A 20690-nucleotide genomic window follows, 5' to 3' on the forward strand; every position below is an offset into this window, starting at 1 on the left:
CAAAATAGTGAAAATGCAGAAGTGAATTGAAAAACAACAACGCAAACGCAGTCATGAACCCTAGGGTATAGTACAGCACAGTAGCACAAACTAACATTTACACACACCCATACACACACGCAAATACCTAGAGGTTCCCACTGACGCATCAGTGCAAAAGTGCAAAACAAATGCAAATCATACAAAAATTCTATGTAAATTCTGCCGGGAATTGTGTGGCGCGGCGACAAAATAGTGGACAGCGAGTTCTATTCAATATTAGACCAGTTGGAAAAGCCAAAAAGACGCGTTTATGCAGAGCTTATACAATTGTATGAAATGCATGTATGTGTATGAGTGTGTTTCTGGTATTGTTTGGGCTAACATGTAAATGTGTGTGTAGTTTTGGTGTGCTGAGGCAATACTACTGGCCACAATTCAGAAATCAATGACTGGCTATTTTCATTTAGAACATAGAAATTAATAAAAAAAAAAAAAATTGAACAATTTTTTTTGCCAGTTTTTTATTTACTTTTCAATTTCACTTTCATTCATTGTCATTTATACACTCATGTTATCTCTAGAAAACACACTCCAATGCATTTTTGAAAGAATTAGCACTATCGTGAATTTAGTTATGTTCATCTATCTGTCTTTACATATTCACGAGCTAATCCTTAGTTTTAGACACATTGTTTTCTTCACAAAAATCGAGTCATTTGTTGGAACCGCGCTTACGGACCCCATATACATATGAAAGATAAAAATTAAGTTCTTGTAAAGAAAACTCTTTTATTTGACAATATACGAGATTTGTTCAAAAACTAATGCGAACTTTATATTTCCTGAGAAACTACGTATTTATTGATGAATATCTATTTTGTCCCTCTTAAAGTAATCATCCCCCAAATTATCGACTACTACCAGCGTTTTTTTCCAATCCTGAAAACACTTAGAAATTTAATTTTTTGTGATCTTGTTTAGCTTTTCCTTTGATGTAGTTTTTATCTCCTCAATAGTAGCGTAGCTTTGTCTTTTATGGGGCTCTTCAGTTTGGGAACAATGAAAGTCACAAGGGAAAAGTTTAGGGAATACGATGGCGTTTCCTTTAATGTTTTATTTTTGACCAAATATTCGCGCTCAAGCAACTATGCATGAGCAGGAACGTCACAATTGTGTAACCCCAAATGTTTGTCCTTCCACTAATCTAGGCGTTTCTGATGGATTGCCTAACAAAATTTTGCATATTTAATATCTTTTATTGACCGTATGACCTTTTGGCAAGAAGCCATGATGCTTGACTCATTTGTAATCGAAGAAATCTGTTAGCAAAAACTTCACAATGGACCCAACTTAGGGGGTTTTTTTGGTCTTAATTCATACGGCAGCTTCCATTGGAATTATTTCCTCGCCATGAACATAAAGCACTGAGTCATCGCCAGTTGTGTTCCTCTTGTGCAGATCTGAGTCGTCGCGATCTGAGTCCAACATCTCCTGAGTAATGTTAGTGCGGTGCTGTTTTTTGTCGAAAGTGAGCAATTTCTGCACAAACTCTACTCAAATCATTGATTAAAATCGAATGGTTCGAGACATTAATGGATTATTGTCATAAATTTCAAATAAATTTTACAAATTTCTTATATATTACGTATAGCTGCCACACAAAGTGATCGTTAATATTCAAGTGCTTATATGAAAATATTTTTATTTGCGAAGGGTATTAAGAGCATTTTAACTTCAGTACCACCGAAGTTAATGATTTTCCTTAGTATTCATTATTTTTTTTTTATAATTATTGTCATTATGTATAGTATTATTATTATTATTATAGCGCACAAAAAATTTCCTGGCATATGAATCAAAGTATTTCAGGAGAAAATGACAATAAATTCATTCAGAATTTCATTGTTCTTCGGTAAAGCTGTTAATTTACGTTTGCGTAATTACAAGATGTTAACAAAATTTGATGAATATTAATGCTAATAAGTGTTAACATTCTCTGATGATGTTCTGTAGCTAACATTTTTCGTTTACAGTCATTTAAAAGACTGTCCGCCGAATAGGCTTTTTGCAAAATGAACACTGTTTTCGAAAGTGAAGACACAAACCGGAGCAAAAAATGCTATAATTTTCTTCGAATTTATTTGTCTACTAAAATATCGACATCGAATTCGAAATCTCGCTATTGTGAATTTTTCTTTTAATTTTTAATATTTCCTCTAATTTATAATTTCTTAGTGTGCTACTGTGCCATAATAATTTCATTCAAATTCGAAGGTGAGTGTATTAGGAGAGCGTAACCGCTATAATTCGGATAAAGGTGTGAAACTATGATAAGATATAAAACACTAATGATTTATAGTAACAGCAACAATGATTTGGTAGAATTCGAACTTTCATAGTAAAAATTTTATAGATAAAAAGCTTTGAAGAATTGTAAATTTTAAATTTTTCAATAACATATAAGAAGTGAACAATTCTCATCACAACAGTCTTTAAAACAAACGAAATTAAAATAGTTATTAAAATATTAAAATTTTATTTGGCTAAAAAGTGAAACTTTATGATTTAAGCCCTCTCCAGAGTCTGTTCTAAACCAAATTCTTATATATTATTCTATATGTTTCTTACAGACACAATTGAAGAATTTGTCTGAAGAAAATAGCAGCGCCATGGAAATCAGTCCTAAGATGCTTCGACACCACTTATGCTCTACCTTTACAGATTTTTTTCAAACGTTGAATTTATTGCTGATTCTTTGGCCGACTTTCAGCCGTAAAAATAAAGTTATTACACATAATATAATATATGTATATATCATTATATAATAAGGTAAGAGATGTGAAAAAAACATTTCAATAATTCAAATAAGACGAGGAGAAAAAGGATTGTATGTACTCAAACAAAGTACTCTAAAAATCTCAGCAGAAAAAAGTCAATTAAAGTGGTTCGTTTTTTATATATTTTTTTTTTTCTTCAAGAAAGGTTAAGTGACCGATACAATTTTTTTGCGATTGTATTTGCTTTTTGGAAATATTTCGATCTGAAAACCATATGTACACACAAATAAGCCATATGCAGTTATGTAAGTAGAGTCTAATCATACGTCTGTATATTTATAGGAACACCTAGATACTCCTATGTATTAGCCCCACAACACCAATTTAGGCGACTCAACGCCTATTAATACGCCTCGGCAATCACATGCCGCCATAATGCAAAAGTAAATACAATTTTATATTTATTTCAGTGAAACACAAAAACGTATGAAATTACAACAAACACAGGTGAAGAACAAAACCACGAAACAAACAAAGCAAGAAGCAAGAAATAATGGCAAAAAAAATCAACAATAAAATGAAATAAAATGTTGGAAAAACATAACATGGTGTGAGTAGCAAGCAACCGCAGGCATAAAGCAAAAATAAAAACAACTCCAAGAATTGAGTCGGCTAGGCGTAAATGAGCAAAGCGCCAGCATACAACAAACAAGCGATATTGTGGTGATAACAAGTGAAAATAAGTGTGAGGAAATACTTAAACACTTACATACACATACATAGTCTTTTGCACAACCGCAAATGTAATCAAAAGCCGCCAGCAGTGTAAAGCAATTTGACAAAGCATACTTTGAGGCGTAGTGACGCGCAAGCCATTCAACGCGCTAAGCGGCTGAAAACAGTAAGCCAAGTGAAAGCGAAAAAAGAGCATGAATGAAAGGAAATAAAGCAAATGTTTACATGCGTGTTTGTATGGCTGTGCGGATGTCTAGCTTTAGGCGCTTAAAGTGAAAGTGGCAAAAGCATTTAGAAAATAAAAATATCGCAAAGCAATCGTTGACGGCTTAACACATACGTACGAAATGAACTGTTATTCTATAGGCAGTTGTGTAGCCGCCGAGTGTAGGCCTAAGCCTAAAAGTAGGCTGTGCTTATTTACGCAATAGCTTAAACAAACTGTCGGCTGCCAGCCAAAAGCGCACGTTATAACAAATGTTAGGTGTCGAATGGCGGGCGCGCAGCGATGGGATGTGCAAAGCGTGCTCATATTGCGGTTTAGTTAAGCGAAAGTAAGTGCTAAATTATCCGTGCGCTTTAAGCCGGCATATTTGCTGCTGTGTTGTGCTGTTGTGTGGAATAGTTGGTGCGCCTTAAAGTGAGTTGTGATGTATTGCGTTTGTTCGGTAGAAAGTTGTGAGGAAGTACTGATTTAAAAGGCTTGAATATTGGGTGCTTTTAGAAAATTTTGTATGATAAATATTTAAGGTATTCAAAAAAAAATAAAATATCGATTTCTGTAAAACATAAATATTTTAACAACATATTTTTCACAAGGCAGTAATTTAAAAAAAAAAAACGATATATTGATTTGCAACAAGACCTTGTAAAATATATCGATAACATCTCCACAAACAAATTTACTTATGCGTAATTTTACTATCGCCATTATATTTTTTTGTAAAGATTTTAAAATATGAAAAACTTCGAAAAAATTATCGATAAATAATCGATTATTTTAAATAAATTTTATGTTATCGAAATTTTAATCGTCATTATCTCAAGATTTTTTAAATTCGGAAATAATTATCTGTAAACAATCGAGCATTTAAAACCAATTTTATGTTATCGACATTTCAATCTATTTTTTTTGCGGAGATTTAGTACCTATTCCTTTTTTTATTTGAAGATATTTAAAAATATGAAAAACTTGGAAAATACTATATATCGGTAAATAATCGGACTTTTTAAATCTGTTATCGATATTTCCATCGTTTAAATAAATCGAGATGACAGGTATAGGAAAAACGTATTTTCCGTTAAAAAACGAGTTAAATGAATCAGAGGCGGAGGGAGGGGTTGGGACATATATGTCCCGTCAGTATTTTTTGATGGGACATATTTATCCCAATCAGTACTTAATGCTCCCAAGGCTTACATATTATTTCAACTGGTTTTTATATGAAAGCTAATTTTATTTGTAATTCAATGAACATTTTCGGTTAACAAAAGTGAAATACATATTTCATATTAGACTATAAAATAAAATTAATTTGAAATTAATGAAAATATTTGAAAATTAGTATTTATTTGTGATAAGGTGCAAAACAGTCCTTGCAGAGTGGAATCTGACATTCTTCGCATATTGTTTTTGTACGTCTTTCCTTCTTTTGTTCTGCGCAACCAGCACAACGCCTCCGATTGCAAATTTGTATCGGTAGATGCCCAGCACTTATTTTTCTTTTTCTACCAGATATACCACTGCGACGAACACATGCCTTCTTCTTTCCCTCTTCAATCATGTTTTCAGCCAAAACTATCATAAATTCAATTAGTGGGTTTTGTTTTCGTCCCAGTTGAGAACTGATTACCCAGGAATTTCCAACAGACATCATAAGTAGTCTATAAAAAACTTTTTTCCACCATTTGGTAGACTTCCGGTCCAATTCGTATTGGCCTGCGATTTGGTCAGCTCGATCAACCCCTCCCATTATCTGTCTGTAAAATTTTATCATTTCAGGGCAGTCTACATTGACTTTTTGACCGTTTTGTAGTTTTTTTTCTATCGTCGACATTTCAGATGAATGACAATTACTTACAACGATTACTTCCTTGGTATCATGCCATTTCGCAAACATCAAGCCTGTGTTGCTTTCTCGCAAAATACATTGACCCTTCTTGAGCTTAATATTAATTACTGGTAATTTCTTACGGTTTGGCATAACAGTTCCTAACGCGGCATAATTCAAATTTTCAAGGAGGTTGATACTAGTGAAGAACCGATCGAAGCATAATGTGACATCAGTTTTTCGTATTGTAGCAGCTAATTTATTAACTACGCGTTCGCCAAGAGTTCCTTCGAGAACTCCTTCTTCTTTACCGCAGTAGATATTAAAGTCATAGGTATAGCCGGTAAGAGCATCACACCTAAGCCACATTTTAATGCCACGCTTAGTGGGCTTCAACGGCAAATATTGTTTCATAGAAGATCGGCCCTTGAACTTCGTCATACTTTCGTCAATACTCTGGTATGCGCTTTCCATCCTTGAACTTAAAAATCGAGATTTCAGGCACTCCAACATATCTTCAATATAGTATAGTTTAGATGCTCCCTCTGGCTTTTCAGGTGAAGCAAAATACATTTTCGATGACAATAACTGAAATCTATCCCGTGTAATAGCTGATTTTATAGCATCGTTTCCCATAGAACAATGTTTTGACCAATAGTGTCTAATGGATGGTAGACGATTATATGACATAATGATCATACAACCAAGAACAATCTTTATTTCTCCAATATCTGTAAGCATTGTATTTTTATGCACCGGTTTAGATTTTCGAAAAATTTCTATTCGTTCGTTGGTACATTGTGTAATACGCATAAAAAGGCTTTCTGGGAAAATTTTCATGAATACATCATAAGGATTATCAGTCCTTTTAAAACGTTGTCCTATGTCTGGAACTCGAGGGCTGCTCACTGTTTTTCTTGGAACAAAAGCCACATTGGGAACAGACCAAATGGTATTATGAAAACTGTATGCAGAGTTTACTTCTTGTAAGTTATCTCCTACATCCTCGTCTTGATGATCAATATGCTCAGCATCACTGCTTTCAGTAGTAGACTCCTCACCATCTGTAGGCTTATATTCATCACTACTAATGCCGGAAAAGTCGTCACCTTCATCAGAAGACTCCAAGATATTAGCAATCGTATTGCGATCTATTGATTTTGACATTTTTAGTCTGTACAAAAGTTACAAAATTATTAATAGAAATAAAACGTTGACAATAAATGTGTGCGTCGGATCCTGACTGGGACATTTTTAGCCCAACAAGAATACTGATGGGACACATATATCCCACAAACTTATAAATATCAATAATTACAAAAATACAATATAAAATTAGTACTCACCAACTTCACAATATGTCAAAAACACTAACACAACTATTTATTAAGGTTTCAGTCAATTTAGAAACAGTAAACTTACAAATATCAACTAAATTCACTGCGAATTATGAAATACGCGTCCAACCATTCGTTCTATTTTGGCAAATGAACACGTGTTTCTTATTTAAAATACCACGAATGTAAACAAATACCGTTAAGAATAGTATAAGCTACGAAAAGGGACTAATTTCAACTTTTTTAACCACTTATTTTCTACGCTAGGTCTCTTTGAAAATACACTGGGACACATAGGACCCGTTCGGATCGAAAGGGTTAATTATTAGAGAAAATGTATAATAGCTTGTAAAATTGTCGATAAATAATGGAATATTATGACTCGACTGAATGTTATCAATGTTTTAGATATACAGTGATATCTCACTTAAGTGGTTACTGGTGAGACCAACCTTTCCGCTTGGTTAATAGAGTTGTCCGCTGAATAGACTGTCCTTAATAACCATAAAAAATAATCGTTATCGATATATAAAAAATATTAAAATGAAAAACGTCGATACCTTACCGATGAACTGCCGATAATTATGTTATCGACATTTTTAAACTAATAATCGCCACTATAGATAAACAATCAATTTCATAACCTTAAATTTGAGAAAAACAATACTAAATTTAACGAGCAAACATTGGTAGATGTTACCTTTATATCAAAAAAGAAATGATAATATTCACAAAATTAGTTTGAACCCAAAATCACATGTCATGAACACAAAGGGAAAGCACATTTACACGTCAGGTTCATGTAACATATTATTCACATAACGGCACAAATTCATAAGCACCAATATGGGTTTTTAATTTACTGCTTAACACACTTTGTTGTTGAAAAGGAAGGTTGTTGTTGTAGTCCAAAAGTACCAAAAAATTTATTAGCCTAGCAAATGAGTTGTAAAAACACACTTATGTGCCCACAAAAGTATGCAACACATTTTCAACAACACACAATATTTTTGAAAGTTTAACATAACACCTAAAAGCATGTAAATCAAAGCAGACATTGTGTCTATAGCCGTTGGCTCAAATGAATATTTTTTTGCATCGTTGGCTAGATTTGTAATTAACCCTCGGTAATATTTTGTAATATGCAAAGTCATTTACAAGGTTTTATTACAAATTTACAAGCGTGGCATAATATATTGCATACATTTAGGCAGCATATCATTTACCATTTGCTAAGTTTTATGTTAATTTGAAAAGGAACGACAAGTTGTCGTGGCGTTTTGCTAAAGTTTGGCGCTAAATTTAAATGAACTGATACGGGAGAGCGGGAAGGCGAGAATGAGGGCGAGAAGAAAATGATGGTGAGAGGTTGTGCTTTTGTAACATTTTAAAATGCCGAAACTCACAATATATACGCGCCTCACATGAACACCCTTCCAATTTCACGTTTACTGCATTTTGTATGGGAATTTCTAATGATGTCTGCCCGCCTTTACGGATTTACGAGTAGTAAAAGCTCAGCCGGCACACACACACACACTGGCGCATCTATGCTGGAAAATCTAAAATGACTTTTCCGATTTATGTTTATGTGAGTTTCCTAGTTACTTGCCGCTTTTATTTGTTTGCCTTTTTCATGCAACCTTCCTCGTTTATTTGTTTGTTTGCTGTTTGAAGGAAAAACTTTGACTAGCCGCGGCATTTACTGACTCTTTGGAGTACCACTCCCTGCTACCTTAGCATTTTTATCTCTGTTACAGCCCAGCAAATTTCGCCTATGCAAGCAGCTATCGAAGTATTACAAGAAGAAGGTTAAAAGTTACGACCTTTAGGAAGTTTTTTATGTTAATTTACTACTTTACATGCACTTAAAGCAGTTCAGACGGCTTAGCAGGGTATAGTAATGGGTGTGAGGAGGTAAACTAATAACGGACCGAAGGTCGAGGGTAGCTACATTGGCAACATTTTGAGTTCAGTATGAGTTTTCGCTGATTGAGTTTGGTTTTTAAAAGGAAAACCACGGGAATTCGAAGGAAAACTAAAAGTTATGCAAAACAAGGCATACGTATAGGCGCAGTGAGCGAATTATAAGCTAAGTAAAATTGTTTGGCACTGTAAGACTGTTAGGAAAAAAAGAGCAAATATATTGTAATAATAAGTAAAATAATAATATAAAAAGGGATAAGTACAGGCATACTTTTGGGCGGAATAAGTAAAATTTGCAATCATCAGATAAAATTTTAGTTTGTAAGTCAGACAAAAATCGCAAAAATATGTATTAATAAATCCTAAAGGCACTAACTAATATACACAAAAAAAAAATTATAAAACGGAGAAAATACTTGACCAATAATTTTTGCAGCAGCATTTACAAAAACAAAATATTGAACTCTCAAGTTGACAACAAAGAAACGCATCATTCCACATCAGCTTACTACTACCATATCAGGACCACGAAAGTCTCCTCACTGTTTGCCAAACCATCATTAATCTTTCATTTGCATGTCAAACGCCTATAAGTATGTCATACTGATGAGTAGAAATTACATGAGCGACATGAGAAAGGGAAAGTCACAAACAGACACAAGGGAACGCACACATACAAGTATATAATAATTGACTACTATGCAGAGCATTCAACATTTATGGTTGTTAGAAGGCGTATCGCTGACGGCTGACTTGACGGAAACTCTTCACGCTGGAGACGTTGCCCTTTGCAGAGTTTTTTTTCGCATGCTTGTATATCCACGCAGCATCTCTCTCAGTCTCAGTTGCAAAAGCATATTTATATAATATTTTTGGTAATATTTTGTAACTGATTTAATATTCAAAACATGCGCTGACACACTAAGCGAATTTGAGCGCGTAAAAAATAAAATATATGCAAATATGTAAACATAAAAGGAAATTTAATATTTTCCTTTTGCCAGCTGGTAGATAATATTGATTTATATCTAAGAATTTCGCAGCAAGCTGGCAGCAGCTGTAACGAATCGCTGAAAAATAAAGATTTGGCACAGCAATGAATATTGATTTACATGATTAGCATAATTTTAGGCGCACATGCAGTTAAATGTATGCAAATGTGTTTTGTGGCGAATTTAGGTAGACATTTTCGGAGAATGTAGGTATTTTCGATGCCAAACGAATAACTGTACATACATACATATATAGCTTGTTTTGGGTGAAACGTATGTAATAGGATAGTATAGGTACTAAAAGTTGATGACTTATTAGTTCCTTCAAATGACTTCGTTAGACTTTTTCTACTCAAATCTTAAAAAATTTTAAATGTTTTTAATAAAATTTTTAAACCCAAAAATTTTTTTAAACTTTTATAATTTAAAAACAAATTTTTTTGACAAATTTTTTTTAAATTAATTTTAATTTAAAAAAAAATTTCATAAAATCTGAAAATTAAAAAAAAAATTACAAAACTTTTTATATTCATAAATTAAATAAGGCGCTGAAAAAATATTTTGTATAAACACATCAGGTAACACATTTCCATGGCAGCTTTTAGGCGCCTTTCAGGCACATCACTTTCAGTAAAACACTGAAAATAAAACAAGAAAACGAACAAAGAGATTATTTTTCACTTTATTATTTCAACCGCAAAATTCTATTTAAATACCATATTGCTATTATTTTTTGTCTAACCGTAGTAGGCATTACGCGCGAAGCTCCCTCAGCAAGTCTGCTCGCTCCCTATGAAGTTATGAGGGCAGAGTCGAGGAAACATAATTGTCCTTGCCATTGACAAACCGTTTGTCAATATCATACGACGTTTACCGCCGACGTATAATTTAATTCTTGCGCATAAATACTCCTGCATACATACATACATGTACAAACATGAGAATAAGCCTTGTGAATTTACACAGACGCAACAACAATTCTACCTCCTACGAGGAGACAAACTAGACATTTCCGTTTACTGCAGGTTATGTATATGTACACAAGGTATTTGTGTACAATAGCCGTTGCTAAAAAAGCAGACGCGAGCATGGAAATATGGTTTACCGTTGTTTGAAAGTAGAATGGGGCAGGAGTAAAGGTTGAGTCGTATAAAACGCCGATATAAGGTAAAATCGAATTTATTGTAGAAGCAAAACGAGCGAAAGGAAAGCATACAATGACTGAAGTTCAAGTGCAGGTTGGTCTACGATTGGCTTCTAACCCTAAAAGTATGCAACACGGAAAACGGTAGACAATGCACGTAAGTGATATGGAAACATATGCACAAGCGCAAATACCAAAACAAATAGTAAGTCCAAGGTTGTGTGTTTGATAGCGTTTCAATTGAACTCGCTTGCACTTGAACTGCTGTATCGGTTACGCCTGAATTTATGCAATAGGACAGTGATTTTGAAGCTAAACATAAGTTGGCTGCCGTTGTTGGGTTTCCTACGGTTAGACAGGTGGAGGAATGTATGCCTTTAAGGTATTCTGTGTGTGCTGTGGGCGTTTGACTCCTAAAATTATGTTAAGAAATTTTAACTTGATGGTTTAACAGGCGACTTGAAACGTCGTAATATATGCCATGATAGCAATTTCTATGAAATATATGCCTGCATAAAATATTTATTATAAAAAAAATTTCTTAATTGCTTGCGCGCCTAAACGTATGCCACAGGTTTTTATATAAAATCGCCAGCAATATATTCACGCATTTATAATTTTTTTATTCCATCTATATTCTTGGTCTCTAGTGAAAACTATAATTGACCCTTGAAATTTGCATACTTTATTCACGGTTTACCCGCGCGAAAGCTAAACGCAAGCCATTTGCCCATATTACTAAGGAAAATAAGAAAACCACAAAAGAAAAGACGTAAGGAATAACAAGTAAATCAACGGTAAACAAGTCGGTAAGTATTGCGTAAAAAATTAAGGCCACCCGACTGCCCACAATTTCACCTGCGGGTCAATCTGAAGGTAAATAGTAAAAGTTGCAAGCCATCGGACCACAAGGACTACAAGAAGCGACTATCCTCCAGCAACAACAGCAACCATACAACAACCTACAAGTGGCAGGTAATGTGTGGCAAGCAAAAACCGACCGCTTGCAGAAGGTAAAAAGTAGCAAAAATATAAGCACATATAACCACAGCTGCAGTTGAAAGTGGCGCAGGATGAGCAGGATGTTCAGAAATGCTAAATAGCCACTTTGTGTTCGGTGCTCGCACCACAAGAACGCACACGGTAATAGCTCCTGCGGCATGGCGCTGTTTGCAGTAAAATGTGTAAAGCGGGCGAGAGTGGGTTGAGGTGAGTTGTGCTGGGGAGAGTTGAAGCAAAGTGAAGTTTTTACACTTTACGTCTTTGTTAACATTTCTCGTTTTACACCCGCGTTTGTTGCTTATGTTTTCAACCATTTGTTTACTTTTTGTTTCTATTAATTTAACGTTGGTCTTTTTTTTTCTCTAGCTACTCTGATTTCGCTTGCGGCCAACGACCGCCCCAAATTGCTTTGCTGCCATTGCTGCTAAAAAATTTTCAAGGAAAAAAATTAAAATTGCAAAGACTCGAAAAAGTGGAAGCAGAAGTCACCCTGTGCTATTAGCTCAAAGCAAAGTAAGACTTTTGGTTTCTTTCTGCACTTGTCTTCCATTGATTTTGCATATATGTATGTAGCTCAGCTTTGTTTGGTTTTATTTAGGCAGTCATACGACACTCATGACTAGCGGGTCTTTCAATCTCAACAGCGAAAGTTTGATTAGAAAGTGCATAGTGCCAAAGTAAGAGCAGAGGTAGATGTACACGGAGAGAAAAATTTGGATTCAAATGTGGGAAAATATGTGAAATTAGCATGCATGGTAGGTTGAAACTGTCTAACAATATAGCGAATGGTACTCCAAAAAGGAGGCAAAACGGAAGAACCAAAGGTCATTGGAAACATCGAAGGACACGATCATATTGTGAATAAAAATTTGTTTGGGAAAATTTTCCTAGCAATATTCTATGACTTCGACGACAATGAGAATTTGACAGATGCATCATAGCTGTTATTATTAAAAAAATTCTGTCTCCATTGACATTTTCAACAAAAATATGCATCGAACACCTACTATATCTAAGAAAATTTACGGTCTTTCCTTATCCCAAGAAGCTACAAATAGAAGTATTGTTCCTTTAAGTTTCCGCTAAAAATATGTGTTGAACATTTTGCCTCAAAAAAAATGCTAGGATTTGTCAATGACCTTTTCGATCTTTTTTTGTTAGGATTAAAACGTCGCTTAACTTATTCTGACAAATTGCTTTGTGGAATAAAAATACGATAAAGATCACTGGACTAAATAACTCCTAATCACTTTCTATCACGACGTCAGGAGGTTCAAAATCCATTGATTACTTAATGTACTATTACCAAGTTATTTTAAAGCAATTTTTGGCAAAGAGATCGTAGTACTTTTTAATTGGAATCCACCCAATCGAATCCAAATAACTGTCTTTGATTAGCATTTAACATCTACTCTACGTTATATAGCTTCACCCAAATATTTCATCTTCATACTATAAATTCTCACAGTGCATGTTAGATAAACACAAAAAAAAAATCACCGCCATCATCAATGTCAGGTTCAAATGCAGGCCAAACGCTGAGGGGATGCACACCCGCGTCAAGGTGGTAGATTTTTAGCTACACTACGACTGCAGAAGCAACAAAACAACAACAAGAGCACATGAATATGTACGCTTCTGCTTAATCGGAAAACACACGCCTGCTCAAACTCAGTTACTCATCTTGAATTTCATCCCCCACCAACGGCGTGCAACATTGCCACTCTACGCCAACAATAGCCAGTTGTTGTAATAGCATTTTGACACTCATATTACAGTCATTCATAACCCACTACACATTCCAGTTATGCACCTCCTGCTACGAGTGCGTACACGGGTAGAGTTGGCCGACAGCACCCCCAGAAGTATGCAATGAAATTTAATTTCAACAACAGCAAGCAGTGAACAACACCAAAAACCACTACTACAACCAACAAATCGAACCACCTGCACTCCCTGCCACTTTGAGATTTGCAGAATCTCCAATTTTACACACACACACACACATACAATTTCGAAAAATTCGCCTGATTTTGCCACAAATGACGCGCAGCTGCCAGCTGACGAAATTTCATTGTTAGATTTTTTCAAAATTTCACTCTTGTTGTTGTTGGGCAAATGTGTCTGGCGCTTTATGGAGTGAAACGAAATGAAAACTTTTCACAACAACAACGCTGTCAATTTTCAAGTGCAACGCAGTGTGTGTGCGCTCCAAAAGAGTGAATACAAAAGCGAACCGGCATCCGTACAAGCCCTCAAGGTGAAAAACAAATTCATTCACATGCTCTCGCACTCTCCGCTGAGTTGTTCAATTGGAGTATTGGAGAGCGCTCTCATTGAGCAAAATGAGTAAGTTTAGAGGGAGGTGAGCTCAAGGTCTCCAAAAAATGTCAATGTCGCCCAGGAATTTGTTGTAGGAAGTCGCATACAAATGCTTTATAAAAGCAACAACAATGAGTTCAAGTATTTGTTTCGAATTCCAGCATTTAAGTCACGTGCTTTGCTTACTTAACGGTAAAAAAGAAACAAAAATAAGGCTATGCAGAGCAAACTCGCATGTCAACATTGTAAAGAGAGCGTGGTTCTGTGAGAGTATGAGTTGGTTAAATATGGAAATGAGAGCAAGTGGTTTTGCAAAGATTCCCTGTGTGAAGGATTTCGATTTTGATTTTGGCTGATTTGCCTATTTTCTATGAATTTCGAAACGTTGTTAAAAATATTTTCTTCTTAAAAATTTTCAGCGGAAATAATATGGTGCAGTGAGAACTTAGTAACTACTATACTCATAATAAATTGTGCCTTTCTTGGAATATTCCAGTTCAGGACCTCAAAAGACTTTTTCTGAGAAGAAAAAAACGAAAAAAAAAATTTCGAGTGTTGATAAAATATTGGGAAAAATTTCAATTTAATTCAAGGTTTGGATTAATCAACATTATTTATTTGGACTATGTACCAGGTAAATCGGCCATTGAATAGTAGTTTCCTAAGTTTCATCGAGGCGAAATGAGTACCGAAGTCGGTGCATGCAGTGGACGTCCAAATGAGGCTAGTACTTACGAAACATTAAAAAAGTCCACCAAATAATTTTGTAAGACCGTAAAGTGATCGAAATAGCAGGTAAGAAAGGTAAAGTTACCAGTTATCAACCGAACTTGCATATCATATCATTCAAGAATACTTGGGTATGAGAAAGCTCAGTGTAAGCTGGGTTTCGCGTGGTCTCTCTTTTAATCAAAAACAGCTACGAGTTGATGATTCAGAGCAGTGTTTGGAGGTGTTAAATCGTAATAAACTCGAGTTTTTCTGTCGATGATGACAATGGTCTGACATGGCTCCATAATTTCGCTCCGAAGTCCAATCGTTATTTCTCCGAGTATACCACACACGACGAACCCACTCCAAAGCGTGGAAAAACGTAACAGTCATTTGATAAGGTTATGGCTTCTGTATTTTGAGATGCTTAAGGAACAGTTTTTATTGAAGTGAGTTTAAGCGTTATTACGCCGTTCGAAGAACGAATTTGCCAAAAAATGGCAAGCATTTGAAGAAATAGAAAGTGCTGTTTCACCAAGGCAATGCACCATGTTACAAGACACGATACCAAAAATCTATGAATTGCTTCCTCATCCACCGTATACTCCAGAATAGACCCCTAGAAACTATCTATTTCCTGTTCTGAGATCTCAAAAGAATGCTCGCTGCGAAGAAATCTTCGTCGAATGAAGAGATGATCGCCGAAGCTGAGGCTTATTTTGAAGCAAAAGACAAATTGTACAACAAAAATAGTATCGAAAAGTTGGAGAGTCGCTATAATCAGTCTATCACCTTTGAGGGAAGTATGTTGAAAAGAAAACAAAGTTTGTCAAAAAATGTGATTTACTATAGTAACTTGGGGACTTTCCTAGTGACTGGTATACCGAACAGGTAATTTTGCATCTAGAAGGTAACGTTGGAGACCCTATAAAGGATGTAAATAAATCATATGCGTGATGCTGCGTCGATTAAGTCATGCCCTCCATCTGTCCGTCTATATATACTAAATTTTTTGATATAGATCTAAATTTTTGCACACTACCTGTTTTTCCTAATAAACTGCTCATTTCTCAGAACGACCAATATCTTACCCTATAGCACAAACTGAACTTTTATATTTTACAACATATTTTCACGAAATCAAAAAAATCAAACTGATCCCTCCAAATCAAATACTTGAAACAATTTATTTTTACCAAAGACAATTCAAGACAATGTTTGTTGATATAGTCACTTATCAGACTAATGGATTAATTGAGACCAATATGAAACTTGTGATAATATGCAATTTGAACCCATAAATATAAAAAGTTTATTTCTCACACACTTCGAATAACAAATAATCTCCAATAACTAACATAACCACACTTTTGAATTATTTAATTTCATTCTAAAATGTTCATTGTCATTCCATAAATGATGAGTTAATTACGCTAGCGAACTAATTAAAGCACTCGTAAACATAAATTTTTGCTTATTGCGCACAAATTAAAGACATTAAAACTTTACCGAATATTAAGAAATAACAAATCTTCCACAACGCTTTCTCCACTCTTTCGAAAACAGCTAAGTTTCATCTAATCTAATTTAAGCATGAAAGTTTCGCAGTATCAAAGGCAATAAAAATTTCATATCCCGCACAATAAATGTCAAGCAGCGTCACACTGCGTAGGTGCTGGGGCGTATTATAAAGGCGAAAACGGAGGAAGAGGCAGCTAAGATTACTAGATAATAGCGCGGAGTTTGGGTGCTGGTGGCAAGGCAAATGGCAAATGCGACAAACAACAAGCATTTAAAATTCCTCAACAACGTTTCATTAGCCTGTCAAATTGCGCCAATGGGGAATTCAAAGCGAGCGTTTGGCGCGAAAGAGTGGCATATAAATGCGAGCTGTTTTCTATTCGCCCATTGCGGAGAGAAATGTGTTTTTGCATGCTTTCTGCTTATTTATTTCCAGCAGCATGGCGAAGCAAAATTTATTCATAGAAGTTTAGAGGTTGCGTTCAAAAAAAAAAAACAATCGTTAGAGCGTATTTGCAATGGTAGCAAGAAAAATCGTGTTTTTGTTATACCGTTATTTATGTTTTTCTGATTCACTTAATGAAACAGTTGGTGTAATAACATACATTATATGGACTATAGTATGAAACAGCTTTTATATTTGAACTTTTAGTTAAACAAAAATTATGAAAAAAAATATGTTCTAATAAAAATGTAATTAATTTCGAAATATAAAGAAATATCGAGTAAATTGATAAATTATCTGGATATGGTACGCATGTAGTCTTATTCAACAATCCTTGCATAAATCGATATTTTTACAAGCAACTGCGAGTAAATTGTGCGGTATTTGACATAGAAAATGATGAAAATCATATCCTTAAATCAGGGATTAGAGGAAAAATTGGAGCCCGAGGAGGATATAGGAAGATAATACTGTCCTATTTAACCATAAATTCATTTATATTATATACACTACTTTACTTAGAAATACTCTGAGACGTACTGTATCAGTTCGTGTAGCACAAAAATGGTTCGCTCGCTTCCGTTCTGGAAATTTCGATACGAAAGATGTACCTCGCTCTGGTCGACCTATCGTTGAAAAAATCGATGAAATTTTGGAAAAGATTGACCAAGACCGTCACATAAGCAGCCATGATATTGCTAAGGAACTTTAGATTCATCATCACACGGTTTTGAATCATTTAAGATGGCTGGCTATAAAAAGAAGCCCGTTGTTTGGGTACTACATAAATTGTCTGTGAAAAATTTAATGAATCGAATTGCTGAAACAAAATGAAATCGAACCATTTCTGAAGCGAATGTTAACAGGATATGAAAAGTGGATCAAATACGATAAAAATGTGCGACAAAGATCATGGTCCAAGCGTGGTGAAGCTCAACAAATGGTCCAAAGACAGGATTGACGCCTCGAAAGGTCATGCTGAGTATTTGTTTGGATTGCAAAGGAATCATTCACTACGAACTGCTCCAGACAGGTCGAACGAATGATTCTACATTTTACTGTCAACAACTAATGAGAAGGAAGCAAGCAATCGAAAAAAAAACGGCCAGAACTGATCAAAGGAAAGGGCTACGTCTTCTGTCAGAACAACGCTAGACCACACACATCTTCGATGATTCGGCAAAAACTGGAAGAGCTTGGCGTGGAAGTTTTAAAGTTTTAATGCATCCACCATAAAGCCCTGACCTTGCACCATCGGACCACCATTTGTTTCGGTCAATCCAGAACTCCCTTAATGGAGCAAAATCGGCTTCAAGAAAAGCCTGTGAAAATTACTTGTCGTAGTTTTTAGCTGAGATATCAGAAAAGTTTTGCACTGATGGAATAATGTCTCCAGCGGAAAAAATGGCAAAAAGTGGTTGACCAAAATGGTAATTATTTTGTTCATTAAAGTTCATTATAAATATAAAAAATATGTTGAAATTTGATTAAAAATACGAAAATACTTTTTCGACTACTCAATATTATGCATAGAATCAGCAAATTACTCAGATAGCTTTATTTTCGTGTCTTAAGGCTCAGCTGTGTGTTTCAAAATGGAAAGGTTTTAGCTATTTATCTAACAAAATATAACCATCTTATACAATATTTCATTTTGTTTCCTCTTTTTCCTTAAATTTCTTGACTTGTGCTCTCTAAGTTGCACATTTTCAAAACCTTATCCATATTTTTAGGCAAAGGAAATGTAACCATGTGTTTCCTTATGAATTTAAAACCTGTCTTAGCAAATTTCCTTCGCCCTTACACTACTTTAATGAAATGGCATTTGGTCGCGTGTCACGAATTCAACGAAGCAAGGCACTTGTCATTGGCATTAAGAAAAGCAATTTATTTTACGCAAATTAAAAGAAAAAACAACAAAATACAAATTAGAATAAGAGTTGTCAATTTGTGTTAATTACGAAATGTCCGCTGAAACTTAAGAATGTTGTGTAGTTTTTGCTGTTATTATTTCTTTTCTGCTTATTTTGTTTTTTTTTTTCTGTAGCGCGTTGCTTACAATAATTTTAAAAGACTTAAGTATAATAGCTACAACTATTCCTGCTGCTTAACTAAAGTCTCTTCACATTTTCATTACCATTTCTACGTGATATTGTTGTTTTAGTTTGCCTCTACGCGGAAGTAGGAAATAAAATATTATACATAATCACGCCAAGTGCGCGTTTACACTTCAACTTGCAAGGACAAGTGGTTGCACACGCACACAGTCACATATATATACGAATGAGCTCATGCATTAAATCACACACACACACATAAACACAACAACCGTTTATATCTAAACAAATGGCTTAATATGAAACGAGTCGGTTTTTATATGAAAACAAACACTTACCTGTATCGTTTCCTGGGCGGAGTACTTCCGGTTGTAGTCGACATGATGATGGTGCGGCATTTTCGCTCGAACACTTTGCGCTTTTTAACGCGCCGCTAGATGACGGTGGGAAAATTTCTTGGTGCTTTAAGGCGACTTCTTCGCTACAGGCATAGCGTACATATATACATATGTGCAGGTGTAAATATGTATGTGTTTACTCCTTCACTTTGCTTTCGCTTAGTCTGATTGATTGCTGGCTAATGCTCTTGCTGTTTTCGGCTCGTGCATTTTGCTGACAAATATATACCGTTAACTTTTACGCGCAGCTAATAAAGAGCTTTGCGTTGATTGCAATGTTATATTGTTGCCAGTTTCACTTAAGCGGTAATTGACGGGTTAATTTATCACATGAGAGGAGTATGCAAAATGCTCTATGGGCGAGATAGTTCTGAAAGTAGAGAAGAAAAGTAAGTTGTGTAAAATCTGGTTTGGAGCTTATGTTTATAAGAAAAATGTAGGCTTAGATTACTATTAATATAGAAAAATCAAATTTCCTTAAGCAGAGCTAAAACTAAGCAAATATTGCCTTGTACTCCTTACATCTATGCAGCTGGATGTCTTGTGGCATATAGCACCTCACACACCTTAGATGGAGGCAAGGGAGAGAAGGACTTGCTGGAGGAGAGAGCCAGTGAGCTTTTTAACATATGGAGCAAAACTTGTGGATAGGCTTGGATCAGGAGTACACTGTCGGAACTTTCTATCATTACAACTTTTGACTTCCTGATCACTGTGGCGTCTTCAAGACGGCGTAGGCTGCCGTAAAGGTAGCCGTAGATCTATGTAAGTAGATCAATGAAGTTGAATGAAGATATAATGCTATCTTTACGGCAGATACACTTAAAGTAGTGATTATCAAATCAGATAGTAAGGCAGTGGTATTAGCCTTCCGTCCGCTTCTGTACGTATGAATAACGTATCTATCGGTTTTCATCGATACCTAATACGCTTTTAAAACTAACTTTCAGGTTATGAAACATAGCATTCTGATTAAATCCGTTTCACCACTGGAAAAAAACTAATCTTAATACATTGAATTATCTTTAACGGTTAATTCTTTGGAATGCAAGTAAAAAATATTTCCACAAATATTACAAAAATTTAAATCAGAAATATAATTCATTCATAGACAATATTAAATTATATGCCAACTTCGAACCTTCTCTTAACCTAAATCCATACTACAATCCGCCAGCTTATCATCTCATATCACTTGATGCGCGACAAGCGATTTGAAAACACATCGGCATACGATACGGGTCGCATTCGTCTTTCTTCGCCTCATCCAACCTAAGGCCTCTCCTACAC

General features: G+C 35.1%; 1 protein-coding gene across 3 annotated transcripts in view; it reads right to left on the bottom strand.

Annotated features, from left to right (window-relative positions):
* Positions 1-20690, bottom strand: part of LOC105232477 (protein sickie) — a 396183-nt gene that overhangs the window by 334819 nt on the left and 40674 nt on the right. For 2 of the 3 annotated variants that reach the window (XM_049446865.1, XM_049446872.1), the window contains exon 2: positions 19341-19770. The exons of the other annotated variant lie outside the window; for it this stretch is intronic. In XM_049446865.1, coding sequence (XP_049302822.1) covers positions 19341-19400 — 60 coding nt within the window. In that variant the 5' untranslated portion in view covers positions 19401-19770. The remainder of the gene's footprint in view (positions 1-19340; positions 19771-20690) is intronic. 3 annotated transcript variants of the gene reach the window in all.

Source organism: Bactrocera dorsalis, chromosome 1, assembly GCF_023373825.1.
Source record: "Bactrocera dorsalis isolate Fly_Bdor chromosome 1, ASM2337382v1, whole genome shotgun sequence".
Classification (NCBI taxonomy): domain Eukaryota; kingdom Metazoa; phylum Arthropoda; class Insecta; order Diptera; family Tephritidae; genus Bactrocera; species Bactrocera dorsalis.